Here is a 16,905-nt window from a genome sequence, read left to right on the forward strand (position 1 = left end):
GGAACCCCACCAGTCACTGCTGCTCACCCCCCACCAAAAATATATCATACACGTATGTCCTGGGTTCACTGCTCTACTTGAGGAAACAGCCCAGGGAGAGAAGAGCTTCTCCCCTGTGGAAAGTTGAAGACAGGAGACCCCCTGGGACCACTTGTCTGCTTTGGTCTCCACCAGCAGCCTTCACAGGAAGGGAAGCAGGACTTGGTTCTACCTCAGATAGCAGCAGGCCTCAGAAATTCAATTTCATACTCTAAATAACATAAGACATAAAATGAATGAATATTGAAAAAAGGACACAAAATTAATACGAAGCGCAGGAGACACCTGCATGCTCAGAAAATCCTCTCCCCCATAAAAAGAAAGCCACAAAGGGGGAAACTAATAATGAAGTTCAGAAAACTCCTAGATGCAAAATAAATATAGTGATTTGAATATCTGGGAATGCAAACATGGGAAATACCCAAGCAAGAGATTTATTTTAAAAGGATCCATGTTTTGGATCCAGGCTCTGAGATAAGAAAAACTGACCGGCTGAAGCACAAAAGGGAATATGAGTCACGGGAGCGAGTGATGGGTGGGGAGAGCGTGGAGGTGGGAGAAGGGATTATTCTGCCAGGCTCTCAGCCGGTGGCTGCCGCGGTGCAAACACACAGCCAACGTACACCAACACACTGGGTTTACTTCTGTTTGCTCTGTGGGAATGGAGGCATCTAAACTCAAAACTCTTCATCAGGAACAAGGAGGTCTCAGTTTTCTGAATAAATCGTCATGTACAGCTCTCCCTCAACGCACCAAGGGTATGTCCCCATAAACCCACAACGTCTTCCACCTCCGAAGTCAGTAATGCATTTACCAGACCTGACCTACCAAACATGGTAACTTAGCCCAGCCTACGTTACAAGTTCTCTCAACGCTAACATTAACTGACAGTTGGGCAAAATCATCTAACACAGAGCCTACTTTATAAAACAGAGTGGGATGCCCTCATGTAATTTTTTAAACAGTGTATTGAAAGTGAAAAACAGAGTGCCCTAGCTCATTTTCAAGATAGTTTCCACTGAATGCTTATTTGCTCTCACACCATCGCACAGAGGAAAGAAAGATCTTCAGTCAAATCATCATTAAGTCAGGGCCAGCTATACCATAGTCTAGATTTTTTATTTTTTACTTTTCGAGACACAATTTCCTGTATTTATCTGACACAAAGAGATTGCATGTAATCAATGTTTACAACTTGCTGAATTTGTAAAGAAGTTTACATACATGAAACCACCCATGCCATGGACCGATGCGTCACCTCCAATGATTTCTCCATACTTTTATTTATTTAGTATTTTTATTACAGTGTTCAGGCATTTATATGTCTATATACCTTTCAGGCAGCATTTTTACTCCTCCACATGCACACATGCTTCCCACATGTGCAGTCACCCTTCCCACACCTCCCGAGCAGGTGCCCCAATCCCTTCTCTCCCCTTCTTCCCCCTCCCACCACCATTCCCTCTGTTAACCAGTGAATTTTTCACTGAGTCTAAGATTTGTGTCTGCTATACTTTCCAGTTTATGTTTCTGCTTACTTAATAGTCCATGGACAAATGAAACCGTCTAGTATCTTTCACTTTCTCGCCTATTTCACATAAACTTCACATAAACACAACATCCATCCATTTTTCCCCAAAAGGAACTTTCATCTTTTTTAATTGCTGAGTAGTGTTCCACTGAGTATATATCCAAAAGTTCTTTATCCAGTTGTTTTTCAATTGGCATTTAAGTTTGTTCCATGACTTAGCAATTGTGGACAGCACTGCTATGAACACAGGAGTGTATCAGTCCTTCGCTATTAGAGTGTTCATATTCTTCGGGTAAATTATTCCCAGGTATTTATAATAACTTGCTATACTATATAATGAAAAAGAACCTATCCTGAATGGCAGTAAAATTCTAAAACTTTTAGTAATAAACCTACTGCTACTGGGATATATATTTTTAAATTTCAATGTTTTTCTTTCCCTGAGAAAATCAAACACCATGAAGATGTCACTCACTCACTCAGCGGAGGTTTACTGAGATCCTACTGTACCCTGGACACTATTTTAGGAGTGTGACAATATCCAAAATAAAGATCCTCTTTTGACACTGTTTAAGGTAATAGGAAAACAAATCTACAATCCATGTGGAGAGTGGACAAAAACAGCCAAAACATTTGTTTAGCCATGACAGCGGCACCTACTCTAGTAGGGTGAGAGCACATGGTTAAGTGACAGCAATTAAAGAGCCAAGGGCTGGTGCAAGAGGAACAGAGGCCAGAGCCAAACCAGAGCCATCGCTTCACACGTGAGGGAGCAGATTCCAAAGTCACCCACAAGGTGGGACTTAGTAAATGCCCGCTGCTGAGAAAAGCGAGGCGACTTCAAAACAATACTCGAAACCAACACCTTCTATAGCTCAGGAACACACTTCACTTGAATTAAAGGAGTTAAATATTTAAAAGTCGAAACAGGAAAAATAAAAACAAACATATAAAGAGCACTTTCTTGAAAGCTGGTGGTTTTCCACAGCCTGAGTAAACAGAGGAAATCAACAAGGGAGGCATGGCAGAGCAGAAGAAATGAAATTGAGCAAGGGGAAGTGAAAAAGGGTGGTCTCTGAATAGACGCCCACCCCAAGCTAATGAGAGGCCAATGTCTAGCCCACGAGGACCAATCAGCTTCAGAGGAAGAAAAGGAGGTAGGGGTCCTCCCTGGTGGCCTAGGGGTTAAGTCTCAGCGCTATCACCGCCATGGCCTGAGTTTGATCCAAGACAGGGAGCTGACCCACCTGGAGCAGCAGACCTCTCCTGTCTTGCCCACTGCTGCCCTGAGTCAGTCCACCTGTCTCTGGTGAATCCTCTCACCCTACCCCCACCCTGCACCTCTGGACTACACCCCAGTTCTTCAACACAAAAAAATGAATAAATAAATACTACCAAAAAAAGGAGGCAGGGGCCCACCAGTTAACACAGAAACACAGGTTTCCACAACAAGAGGATCCCATGCAAATCACCAAAATTCACCAAAAGTGAATTCCCGGGACTGAGGGTCCCACAGCCCCCAGCCCGAGTCACACCCACAGGAACCAGAGAAGCACCTGCAGGTCAGGGGGGTGGCTGCGAGGGCCCCAGGCCAGGGACCCATCAGGACAGGCAGGCAACTGGACAATCCACCACTGGCCTCCCACACCGTGCACAGGCTGTGAGAGTCCGCTTACCGCCAGAGCCAGCCTCCAAGGCCAGCAACCTCCCTGTCGTCACCCATGCTGTGGTTCTTTGTGTTCCAAGCTTCAGGGACCCAGGAGCTCCTTAAGGAGAAGAATGCAGCAGCTCTTGTGAGCTTGAAAGTGGGGCAGACGCCTGGCATAACCTTTCCACCCCTCCAGTATCCTTCATCTTCTACCCACCTAGTTACCCTCTGCCCTCACTCCAGCCACTCCCAGAAACTGAACACAAGTCGGCCTCGTCCACCCACTTGCCCAGGTGCCCTTGTCCTGGACAACACCTGCACAATGCTCTGTGGCAGTCTGGGGGCAGAGCATAGCCTGGTTCAAGTGGCCTCCCCAGTAAGGACATGGACAGTGAGGGTCTGGACCCCATGACAGGAGAGAGGGTACCCGAAGGCCAGGTCACCCCATCTGGGGTGAGGGTACTCCAGCAGCACAAGGACTCCGCTTTGACCTTGTTTCCTACAATGCTGCCACCAAAGAGAGAAGGGACTCCCGCTCACAGCAGTAACTAACCCTGCCGGCATGCGTGCTGGAGGGGGGCACCTCTGAGGACAAAGGTTTCACATGGAGCTCCAAGTGCAGCAGAAGGAACCCCGGGTTCTAGGGTAGGTCACTCCCTCTCTGAGCCCTGCCTTCTTCCCAGTGTAATGGGATGATGCCCCCCCATTCCCAGAGTGCCTGTTGGCATGGGAGGGGAGGGGTGACATGCACAGGAAGGAGGTGATAGAAGCAGATAGGAGAGATGAAGGGCCTACCACCAGGAAGGGTCACCAGAGTCCTAGTTGATAAAAGTGGAGGGAAATACGGAGCGGAGGGAGAAAAGGAGAGAAGAGAGGAGAAGGAGGGAGAAAAGGAGTAGAAAAGAAGAGGAGAGAGGCAGGAAGGAAGACCATGGGAGGAGGTCTGAGCCAGGCTCTAGCACCACCCCAAGCCCTCCCATCCCTCCGTACCTCCTGTGACAGCTGTCCTCCCTCTGCAGTGGCCGGGCCCTGGCTAGGATCTCACCTCCCCCTGTGGTGCGTGGCCTGGACAAGGTACCACGTGCTGTGACGCTCACGACGCTCGTGCCACCCGGGAGTAGCCCCAGCGCAGGCCAGTGGGCCAGTAGACTTGCACAGTGGCCAGTGGTCAGGCATCAACGCTAAGAGCAAGCAAGCGAGTAGGGAAGGGGGGGACAGAGGAGCCCAAGAGGACACCACCCTGTCCTCACCCTGCCCCAATGAGTTGCAGGCGCCTGCCATGAGGACAGCGCAGCCCTAGGGGTGATTGTCCAAGGAGCTGCCCTCCTCTGCCAGGCTCTAAATTTCTGCAAAACAGACCACAGATTTCCACCAAGAAGAAAACTGTCTTGTCTGAGATAGGCTGTCTAGAAGCCTGTGAAAATAAAGGTGATGTGGATGCAAGGGGCTTGTGTCCACAGCACCAAAATTTCCAGGAGATGAGCACAGTCTCGCTATGATTCGGGAGGAGGACAGCAGGGCTTTGCCATGGAGAAAGTGGAGGAAGGAGCATCAAGACGGCAACTCCTCCATCCATGGGCCTTCAAAGCACGTGTCCTGCTCTGCCAGAAACCACCTGCATGGCTGAGTGGTGCAGCGTCCACCTTCCTCAGCAAGGCTCCCTGCACCCCACAAATGCCTCTGGCCAGTGAAGACTTCTGACAGCTGTATATGGGAGCCAGTTTGCTTTGGGGGGCAGCAAGTCAGCAACCTAGAGCACCTGGCAGCTGCCCCAAGACCAGAGACCCAGGTCAGGGGGAGACACAGTGTCTGGGAATTACAATGCCTTCAGCTTTGGGGGTGGGGAGAGGTTGTTAGACACTTTTTATTTAGATTTCAGCTCTTCTGCTGACAAAAATGGGATCTTAGAAAACTAGAATGCAGAGGATATTGCCTTCATATGAAATCCATCTTAGTCCACAAGCAAGCATTATAATAAGCAGAGAAACGCCAGGGGCAGGCCCAGCAGAGCCAGGCACAGATAGGAATGCGCAAAGCCGCTGCTGGTACTTAACGCTGCTGGTACTTAACATTACTCTGAAGGTTCTAGACGATGCAGATTGGAAATGAGGCTACAAAATTGTTTACAGACAGTACCACTGTGTGCCTAGAAATCCCAAGGGAATCCACGGAGATATATTAGAATTAATGAGTTCAATCAAGCAGTTTGATAAAAGATAATTATATAAAAATCAATAGCCTTCCTGTATACCAAGGAGAGATGGAAATGATTCAATTCACAATGGCAACAATAAAAAAGAATCCTTGAAACGACCCTGATTCAAAAAAATGTATAACACGTACTAAGCAATACCAAAACAGAAATAAATCTATCGAAAAATACTCCATCTTCTTGGTAAATACTGTAAATTACGTCAGTTTCTCTTTTAATTGGCTTCTAAGTTTAAGTTAATGTCAATCAAATTCACAAGGGATGGTTTTCAACCTGACAAAACAATTCTAAAATTCATCTAAAAGAATAAACAGATGTGACAAGCCAAGAAAATGTTGCAGAATAACAGCAAGAGGGGAAGTATCCAGCCAGATGTTTCAAAGGAGCACTGTCCAGCAGAATGTAATATGAATTTCACATGTAGCTAAGCTGAAAATTTAAAATAAAATGAAAGAGGCAAAATTAATATCAGCACTAGATTTTATTTAACCCATTATATCCAAAATAGTATTTCAACATCTATTTAAGCCTTTGGAATCTGGTGCATATTTCACACTCAGAGCACCGCTCAATTCAGACGAGCCACAACTCAGGTGCAGCTGACCCGTGACCAACACAGGCTTCAACTGCACAGGTCCACTTACATGGGGATTTTTTTCTATCCGCGGGCTCTGCATTCACAGAATCAAACAACCACAGATGTTCGGGATTGATTCCTGGGATGCAAAATCCACATATCAGGGGGACCAGCTAAGGGACTTGAGCATCCTCAGATTTTGGTATCTGTGAGGGTCTAGAACCAATTCCCCACAGATACCAAGAGACGACTGCAGCTAAGTTTTTGAGGAGTGAAGTCATATTTTGAGGAGTGAAGTTACGCGCACACGGTGGACTCACAGGGCTCAAAGCTACCACGGAGAACGCAAATGCTCCAGCTATCAGAGCTTTAAATCTCTGCTGACGGGCACCACCCAGCACTGGTGCAAGAAAAGACTGACAGAAAAATACAATTTTTCTATGATAGTGTTTAACTGGAGTTCTCATTGCAACTGGAGATCACAGGTGGCATAATCCATAAAAACATATATATAAATAAATAGAAATGCATGTGTGTGTATATACATGTCCGCTCTTGAGCTGCTTCTTATCACACCTTCAGAAGCTCTGTCCGGGTCACACTGAGCACTACTGAGCCTCGACAAAGCTTGCATAAATACACCTTGTTCTACCACATGCTTCCAATCCCTGCTTTCAAAGGACAAATACTCCAGTTCTAAGTCTTTAAATGTGCTGCTCACAGAGCCAGTTGCTTTGGGAGGAAGGACCTGGTATCTGCTGCTGCCCTCTGCCCCAGCTTGGGATTTGCATGCTGGCTCTCAGATAGGGCCCAGATGGCATTTGTAACAATAGCAGCAGCAGCAGCATTGAAGTGTGTGTCCAGGACTCTCACACGCTTGTCATACTTATCACCTCTGAACTCAAGTTGAAACCAGAGGGTCTCGTCACAGGCGGCAGCCAGCCACAGCCATAGTATGGAGGCCTGCCTGACTCGGAGCACCTCAGCTGTGCTATCGCTCGTTGCCCCCAGTTCATTTGAGTTGCCTGTAGGATGGGCACTTCTTCATGTTGAGAAATCTTTCACCCAAAAAATCTTCAAAAATTCACACTGTGCTGGCAAAAGTTATGGCATGTGCAGAAGGTGCCAAGCCAGGGAGCGCATAGCTTTGGCATCAGTGAAAAATGTCCCAAGAGGAAGCACCACAAGCCCACACTTCGCCAAAGAGAGGAAGACCCTTTGTTCATACCCAGAGATGAACCAAGCCAAGTAACCAAAACAAGCAAGGCAGGCAGGCGAGTGGTCCACACCTCACGACAAGGGACAGGGGTGGGTGCCCGACTAATCTCTACAACACTATTGCTAAGGGGTAGACATGGTTTTACTGGGAATGTCCTCTGCTTCTTGGCAGAACATATAGGTGCCCTATAACTGATGGTGCCTTAGATCCAATGAAATGCAGACACAACCATTTCCCAAACCCCAGAACTAAGTGCTTGTCATGCACCCATCCTTTGGGGCAGCGGAGAACCAGCTTGGCTGCTTCCTGGACGCCAGGGTTTCCTCTGCCTCTCAGAGGAAGCTGTGCACCCCACAAGGCCCTGGAGAAAACCTTCACTGTAACTGAAATTCGTGGATGAGCCCGAGGGCCAGCTCCGGGCTCAGTAATAACTTCTCCATATTAATGGCAGCACGCAGACCTGGTAGACAGCTGACATTTAATATGAAACACACACCGCAGAGTGAGGCGCTCCTACCTGGACCCTCCCATCCCAGCGCATGTGCTGATGAGAGGATGGAGGGGTCCAAGGCAGCACCAAGATCCTGGGGGCTGGGAGTTTCCTCTCCATAAATGCCCCTCCCACCTCACTCCCCTTCAGTCCTCAGGAATCCCCTGCCAAGAACACATTACACTCACATTCAAATGCACATGCTCACACATGGACACCTACATATGCTCTCAAGCATGCACACTCACGCAAAACTCATACACACACTCACATGCACAGACACCCGCCCACATTCACACATCACATTCATACAAATGAGCACGTGCACATGCACACCTTCCAGACAGACACACAGTCACGGGTGCACAGACATGCACGCACATTCACATGCGCCCAGCAGCCCATGGTGTTCTGGCAGTAGCAAAGGAACCCCAAGGAGAGAGCAGGAACTATGAAGGATGTGCCTGCCTGTATTAACAGATCCAGGGACCCAGGAGAGTTCCCCCACATACCTGCCCTATGGAGCTCAGGCCACCACATAGCAAATCCAGTCTCAGTGACTGGACGGGCCAGGTCATGGGAGGGGTCCCTGTAACTCAGGGCAGATGAATTCCCCCCCCCCCATGAATCCTCTGATCATGCTGGCTATGACACTGTGACCCTCACAGCAGGCCTGGGCAAGGATACCCCCAAAAGACCTAGAAGTCACTCCTCACTCACTAAATGCTGGGGACACAGGGGCTCAAGACAGGATGGCCAGGCTGACCAGTGGGCAAGAAGAATCTGAAACCTGCCAACACCTGAATGGGCACACTGGCAACCAGAACCAGACACACATAAAGCCACGCAGCAGAGCAAGGATGGAGGGCAGCAGGTGATGGGAGGACCCACGAAGAGCTGGCTCAGCTCACAGACTGGTAACCAACTCTGATGGTCTTCAAGAGGGGCAGATTCAAGCTCCTGGCTCCTCCCTACAGAATTCCAAGGGGAGAGATGACCACACACAGGGAGAGACTCATAGATCTCAGTAATTTGCTGGAGTCTTGATTTCCTCATCTGTAAAATAAGAACAACAGGACGATTGTGGGGATTGGGTACCTGCCGTAGAGAGGTAAATGGTGTAGATTCTGATCCTCTGACCACCAACTGCTGAGAGTAGGCATACCAGTGCAGCTGGTGGGGAGCCACAGTCTAACCTCTGGGGATGGTCCTTGCTCCCCCATATTCATTTCAGGCCAGGAGTGGAGCGTGTTCAGGCCAGAGCCAACCAGCACATCCCATTCCTTGGCCCGCAGTGATTGGCTATGAAAGGTCCCTTGGCCTAAGTCCATTTAATCAGAGTGAAGCTCAGCACCATGGCAAGAACCTCCAAAATATAACCTTCCTCTCTGCCCCACCAAATGTGGACACTCCACGACCGGCAGCAGAGGAGACGAGAAGTCGACCAGCCCTAGGCAGGGGAGTACAGAGTCTAGAGGGGCAAGCTCCTCACCCTTTTTCTCCAGCAGAATTCCAGACTCACTCCCCAGGATCTCTCACTTTGTGGCTCCCAGATGAGCTCTGCCCAGCAGAAGCTGGGCCCTGTGGACATAGCCAGGTGTGAGTGACCTGTGCTACAAGCTCCCAAGAAGCATGGGTGTGGCATGGCATGTAAATGTCAGAACAGCTTTCTGGATAAGATGCCATTTAGCTGGGACCTGCAGAGTGAGTCAGATAAAGAAGGAAGGATAAGAATGGCCCAGGTGGGAAAAGTCCTGAACTGGGAGTGTCCAGTGTTAGAAGAACTAATAGTTCAGTGTGGCTGGAGCACAGGTAAGATGCGACAGATGAGGTGGCTAGGCCAGGTCATGGGAGGCCTTGAAGGCCAGACCAGTGGGTATGGAATTTTTTAAGGTAATAAGAATGATTAAAATCATTGAATCAAGCAATGAAGTGATGTGATATATTATGTGGCTTATAGCAGTCAGTCTGGCTGTGGAGAGAGGAAAGAATTTAGGCATACAGAAGCAAAATACTGGGCTGGGAGTCAAGTCTAGTGGAGAGATGGCAACAGGAATGAAGTCCAGAAATAGCTGGATGGTGACTGGCTGGATATGCAGGTCATGGAGAATGGGAGAGGTGATCCTGAGTTTCCCACCCAAATGAAGGGTGGGCTTGGACGAGAGTGAAGATACTCATGTTCCGTGTCAGAGCCACTAGGCGGTCCAGGCAAGGTGCCCCAGAGACAGCAAGGCTGGCAGATGTGGCGCCCAGGAGGAGATCTGTGCCGGCTATCAGGGCCTGGAGTCCAGGTGGTGTGTGGCGGCAACCATTTTCATTTGCCTGGCACACTCATTCTTCATCTTTCATGACAGAGCCCCAGTCCACTCCGGAGCTTTGAGGTCTGACCCTCACCCTCAAGCCCAAAGGTAGGCAAAAGCCCAGTCCAGGCCCACATCACAGCAATGGGTCTGATGGTTCTGTAACCTAACTCCCAAGATTTTTGCTAGAGTCATGCAGAAAGAAGTAATCTCCACTTCTAAGAGATTGCTACTGTGGAAGACAAGTTAAGCCAGGAGCTGCTGGTGGCCCCACATGTAGAGGGCCATGAGGAGATAAACACAGACTGTGGCAGGCATAGAGTGACACCAGCGCTGAGCCCCAGGACCCAGCCATACCTGAAGCTGCCCCTTCTCAGGACCACATGATAACAAGACCCGTGACTTCCCTTGTTTGCTCCATCCATTGGAAAGTTGGTTTCCTATCACTTAACCTAAATGAGTCTTAAAAAACAAGGAGAGTGAAAAACCATGTGGGAAGCTGAGACCACCCTGGAAAGCTGTGCAGACTGTCAAGTGCAGGGACAAGCTGATGTTTGTGCTCCTCTGACCTGAGGGGAACCCTGACAACTAGGGAACTGAAAAGTTTCTACAGTCCTGCTTTGGTGTTCTTGGGACCCTCTTCTGCCCTGCAGGCAGTGCCAAGGTAGGATGGGAAGAAGGAAGGCCCTATAAGTAGCAAATGCAACCTCCAGGCACCCCTAGCCCCTACCCCTCCAGTCCCACAGCCTGTCAACACCTGCACATCCCAACCCAGAATCTGAACCAGGCAGAGCTCAGTGTGTGATCTCCCAGGCAGCAGTCTCTTGGGAAAAATGAAACTCATTTCAGTCCTTAGGCCTGTGATGGACTTCTCCCTGTGACTCCTAGCAATTGTTAATGCCCACCAATGCTGGTCATAATGGGCACCAGTCAAGATGACAGCCCAGCAAGGGAGCCACAGCCCCTAAGGCAGCAGCCCTACCTGTCTTTTTTTTTTTTTTTAAGATTTATTTATTTATTTATTTATTTTTTATTTATACAAGCACTGGGTACAGTCAGAAGCGTGGGAGGTTGAAAGAATTCACCAGAGCCAGAGTGGGGAATAAAACAGGCAGACTGACGAAAATGCTGAGGGCAGCAGTGGGTGTGGCAGGAGAGGTCTGCACACCATATGGGACCCTCGCCAGTGGCAGGGGATCGAACTGGCACTGCAGAAGCTGCAGGCAGCCTCGCAGCCCAGCGCTCAACTGCTGCACCACCAGGGAGGCCCCCTACTTGCCTTCTTTCCCTGAGACCTTGGTCTCTCTGAACCTCAACTATGCAATAGGGGAATCTGCCTCACAGATTTGAGGGAGTTTGACATGACCTGCCCCACATAGCAAGAGAAGGACGTACACAGCCCACTCAGGCTGCAGAATCAAACCAAGCCCTGGAAGCCAAACCCCTCCACTGCCCACCCATGGAGGCTTCCAGCTCCGAGGCCTGACCAGCCAAAAACACCAGACCAGAGAGGTCCCCAGAAGGAGTGACACTGCAGGGGGAGACAGGGTGCTTCTGTCCCGCTGGAATCCTGGCTGCTATGGAAGGAGCTGCAGCCCAGAGGTCAGCAAGCCTGCTGACCTGAATCCCACTCACACTGATAACAATCCATGCCCGTGACTGAGGAGGTCTCCAGGAGTCAAACAGGAAAGGTAGGACAAGTTTAAAAAAAAAAAATGCATTGCTTCATTCGTATTCTTTCTGTTGCCATGCAAAAAAAAAAAAAAAAAAAAAAAGCAATAAAATGTAGGAGCATGGTCTTGGAGTCAGACACAGACTCCAAGTGTTTGCCTTCAAGTAGTGGCTGTGAAGCTTGAGGCAAGCTATCTCAGCTTTTGGAGCTCCAATTTATTCATCTGTAGAATGGGATAAAATTGAAGACATACCCCAGTGGATGTGGTGAGGATGAAACACAGCAATGGGACAGAAGGGTCTCAGCAGAGATCAGGCACAAGGTCAGGCACAGCAAACTGACTTACTGTTCTTAATTCTGTGCCAGCAGGCTTCTCATCGGATTCTTAATGAGCACGCAAAAATGGCATTCTTCATGAAGCATTATCTTCTCATACATCATGAGATGGCAAACTTCAACCTTCCCTTGTGACTATTATGAACACCTGCAAAAGATCCTGGGAACTACATTTACCCATCTCTCTGGAAATATGGTGTATGACGTACCTTATGATGTATGACATCATGTAGCATTTCTAGAGTCTGCACCACTACCTGATTACAGCAGAATTTGTACTCTGCAGGTCCAGGGTACCAATTTCTATCATTTGGGGAAGCAGGACCTCTATCTTTTCTATCTACATTATTCTAAGAACCCTACACCTTGATTCTCATAGGCACACTGGACTCTATACTGGCCAGAGTGATACCCACAGCTCAGCTGGAATTATCAGAAAAAGGGGATACATAATCAGGGACCCTTGACTCACCACATAAGGACTCCACCTGAGAACAAAGTCAGAGACTCAGCTACCTGGCTGTAAACCAGAGATGAGGATCCCTCCCCACAGGATCACTGTAAACCCAAGTCCTTAACAATCAGGCCTATCACTGTGGGATTTAAAGGGTTAAGGAATTAATTGGTATAAAATCAGAGCAGACAGAAAAGAAGAAAGGGAGCCAGGGAGAGAGGGAAAAGAAAAACTAGTGATTCAGCCCACTGTCTCAAGGTCACTCTTCACTGAGAATATTCAAGGCCACTCTGGCAGGCCCAGCCCCTCTTCCACCTCGAGACATCTTTCCAGCTTTGTCTCATGTCTCTGCCGATGTGTGCCATATACACGCGCCATCACAGCATGCCCGCCCTCACCAGCCCAATGCACGCCTGGTACTCCTGCACAGGCCCGTCCGTCTGCCAGGACTGCCAGCCTGCACCTTTGCCTACTGGCAACTCATTCTTCAAAAGCTCCCAGAAGCATGGTCTCCAAGCCCTGGTCAGAGTGCCCCCGGGGCCTGTCAGTGGCCCTGAGCATGTGAGCCCCAGGTGGGCACCCGTGCAGCTGATAAACATATTAAGGAATGCTGGCTGAACAAATGAGTCCCAAATAAGTAAGTGAACAAATGATACCATGAAAAAGCCTCCCTCGAATGCTCTCCATGAGGAATTAATCAGTACACAGGAATTGACCCACCAACAGGCCAAGCCCTCTACCCCACCTCACCCTACCCTCTAAGTCCCCAGCAGTGACTTCCTTTTACTTAGGAATACCACCTCCCTAGTAAAATGAGCCACTTCTATGAGACGCAGGATGTCCTCAGAGACTAAACAAACTTAGAGGGCTACCCCATGTTAACCCAGCTCCCCCAAGGACATTTATAGTTGTTTGCAACATGCCCATGTTCTAACCAAATCCAACCAAAGGCAGTGATTTTCTTAAGCAACAAGTGACACTTCCTGTGTCTCCATAAAAAGATTCCCAGTGGTTGTAGGGCTCTGGTGTAATTGCCGGCTCTGCAGCAGGTAGGATGAGGGGCTCCCGGCTGGAAGTACTGGAAGAGAAGCCACTAACTCAGGCCAGGAGTGCCCTGAACGGCAATTAGAGCGGAACCCATGGTGGGTGGCTTCAGATGTCTGGCCAACACAGCCAGCCTGACCACTGCACACCCAATCCAAAATAGAAAACTGCAGTGGCTTCTGCCATGTGCCAGGCCCCTGGGAAGCCGGACAGAGCACCGCCAATGTCAGCCTACTATCTAGGCATTGATCCAGGCTTTCTTCCAGGGCCCCCTATGCCAAGCCATGATCCCTCTGGGCCCCCAAAGGAGAAGACCTCGCACACTGGCTGGCCTACGCAATCCAGGAGGGAACTCACCCCAAGTCTCTTGTCCTTCAGGAGTTTCCCATAGGCACCAAAGTCTGCATTTCCAAATGCTCAAAATAGAGAAAACCAACTTTTCAAATGACTAGCTCGAGTTCAACAGGAAACCACAACACAAAAATCAGTGATACCCAGTCAACCGGAGGACAGAGCGCTCCCTGGGCTGCCACCACCTGCACACAAAAAGATGAGCACATGTGCCCCAGACACATAGCACACATGCCTCAATGCATAGGAAATCCCACTCCACAGACACCCTAACACATGACTGCCCGGGAAACAACAGGTAAACATATGCATAGGACACAATGGCACATTCCCACGTTCAAACAGGTGCCCAAATACCCAGAGGAGTGCACACTAACATTCCAAAACACATGTGCAGATGCACACCCTCACAGAGATGTGCACACACTCACAGAAACGTGTGCACACACTCAGAGACATGCACACACTCTCAGAGCTGTGCACATACACACAGAGATGTGCACACACCTGCACGGAAGACAAAGACCTTCCCCAGCCGGCAGAAAGGAAACCACTCTTCTTCCAGATAAGCACATAGGGGACCCTGGTCCTCCCCCTGCATAAATCACTGCTCTCCACCCAATGCGAATAACTTGCCTTCCAGCCACTCCCTTCCATTGCTGTCTCCTCTGCTGGGCTCCAAAGCACAAGGGTTGCAGAGAAGTTCCTCAGGCATACCTTGCCCTCCCAGGAAACTCCCCAGGTAATGGTTTCTGAAACCCAAGCAAGGGCTGTGAACAGGAAGGAGCCAAAGAAGTTGGAACTCACCAGGCCGTCACAGTTGCTGAGCGCCACGGAGGAGGCCTCGGTGAGGCCGGCCACTTCCCCGATATAGAGGCAGTTCCCCAGCAGTGGCTCCACGCGGGTGGCGCCCGACTCGCCCTGCCACTCCACCGTGGCCCCGGGCGCCACGAGGCGGGAGTTGGGCCGCAGCCGCAGGTGCAGGTCTCGACCGAAGACCGTGACATTGTAGAAGAGGCGGCCGCCAGAGTCCTCCTCGTTGCCTTCTGGAAAGCTAGGGGTCTGGGTGGGGGCGGCCCTGCGAGCGCGCACCCCCTCCCGGCCCGTCGCCGCCGACACCACGTGGGACACCAAGCGGCCCCGGGCGTCAGTGCGCACCGGCACCGCCAGGATGCGCTCCGCTGGGAGCCCCGGGGGCCCGCCTGCAACAGAAAGGGGCGTTAGACCCGCCCAGATGGTGGAGTCGCGGAGCCGGGCCACAGAGCCCAGCATCCCTCCAGACTCCGCCGTGAAGGAAAGGGCATCTTCCACCGGCAGCCCTCAGCACTGCCTTGCTCCGCTCAGGCAGCCTCCCAGCTGGGGAGGGCCGTCCACCTCCGGGACCCTGACAGTGGGGCTCTGCTTCCCGCCCCGTTCCGGGCTGGGGCTCCTCAGGCTCCTCACAGTGCCCCGGGGACAGCCCGTCAGAGCGTCCCTCTGGGCCCCCAAAGGCCCAGACCTACCGCCCCTGTCAGAACCTGGGTCTGTTCAAAAACCATTCCCGGCTGGACCCCTACACGTGCGCCTCTACCACTCCGCGGGCCCCAGCCGCCCCAGAGCCCTCACCGCTCGCCTCTGGGGCGGCCAGGACTCGGTTCCCCCGGGCACGGGTAGCCGGTCCTCGGTGACCAGCTCCCGGTCAGACCGCCGCCGGCCGGTTCTCCCCACGCGCCGAGGGCAGGGAGGGATGGAACAGGGTCCCTGATCTCTGGGGATCCCCTCCGGGGCGCCACAACCAGTCCTCAGGGCCCAAGGCGGTGCAATGGGCACCCGGCTCCTCCTGAACGCCCTGGACACGAACCCCGGATCCCCGGACCAGCCGCGCTGCGCTCTCCGCCGCGGGCTTTCCCCGCCCTCAGCCCCCACGCTCCGCGTCCCGGGAGCCGCGAGCGCTGCGAGGCTGCCCCGGCCGGAGGAGTCCGGTGCGCCACGAGGCGCCCCCTGCGCGACCAACCCGGCCCCGAAGTTGGCCAACTTGGCCCCGGGCGGGGCGCGCGGAGTTTGCCCAAGTCGGGTGGGACGACAGCTGGGGAGGGGGCGACGGGGCACGCGGGGCGGGGTCTGGCCGGCCTGGGCGGCGGGCCGCGGGGTTCAGCCGCACCTACCCGGGGGGTCGGCGGCCGCGGCGAGCAGGGCGTCCGCAGGCGGCGGCGGCAGGAGCGGCGGCGGCAGCAGCAGCAGCAGCAGCAGCAGCAGCGCGGGGCTGAGCAGGCGGCGAGCGGCTCCCGCCGGCGGATCCATGGCAGCCGGACCGCAGCCGAGGCCCTGCACTCGCAGGCGGCGCGAAAGTTCCCCGCGCGCCGCCCAGCCCACATCTGGGGGCAGCTGGAGCCGCCCGCAGCTGCAGCACCGCAGGGCGCGGGGCGGAGAGGCGAGGCGCGCAGGGGAGGGCGGGGAGCGCGGGGGGGGCGGGGAGAGCGAAGCCGCCCGCGCGAGGGAGACGCGAGGGAGGAGACGGCGGCGAGGGGGAGGGCGGGGACGGCGGGCGCCTCAGCCTGCGGTGACCCGGCTCTTCTTGGCGCGGCCCCGCCGCCTGCTCCCCTCCTCGCGCCGCCGCGCCTCCCCACTAGCGGCGAAGCCGCGCCGAGGCGGCGGCAGAGAAACGCCACGGGGCGAACCCGGGGAGCCCCGCCGCGCGCCACCCGCTCTCAGCGCCCGATCTCGCGGAGCGGCGCCCGCGCCGGGCAGGTCGTCCTCACCCCGAGAGTCCTGGAGTACCGGGTCCCCCTCCACCAGTCCTGGGCTACCAGGGCCCGCCGCACCCTCTCCGTGCGCTCTGGGGCGGGCCCGGGGGGAAGGGGAGCGATCAGCCCGCGAGGTCTGATTGCTTGGTCTCGGGGCCCACGTGGGCCTTTTGCCCAGATGGGAACCCTAGAGGCGGGAAGGTGTTTTTTATAGGATGGTGCTTGCCCTGCAGTGACTACCCCAATGACCAACTTTTGCTCCAAACATCAACAGGGAGGGGCGAGTTTCCCTCAGTCCCCCAGCTTCTC

The 16,905-nt window shown here is 52.4% G+C and overlaps 1 protein-coding gene across 1 annotated transcript in view; it reads right to left on the reverse strand.

The window, feature by feature from the left end:
* The window catches only part of ADAMTS2 (ADAM metallopeptidase with thrombospondin type 1 motif 2), a gene marked incomplete at both ends in the record, with an annotated part of 215,062 nt that extends 198,909 nt beyond the window's left edge, over positions 1–16,153 (reverse strand). Inside the window, 2 exons of the mRNA XM_084244362.1 lie at positions 14,681–15,075; positions 16,018–16,153. Of these exons, the coding sequence (XP_084100488.1) occupies positions 14,681–15,075; positions 16,018–16,153 (531 nt within the window). The remainder of the gene's footprint in view (positions 1–14,680; positions 15,076–16,017) is intronic.
* Positions 16,154–16,905: the final 752 nt, after the last annotated feature.

Source organism: Talpa europaea (assembly GCF_964194135.1).
Source record: "Talpa europaea genome assembly, chromosome: 9".
Taxonomy (NCBI): Eukaryota; Metazoa; Chordata; class Mammalia; order Eulipotyphla; family Talpidae; genus Talpa; species Talpa europaea.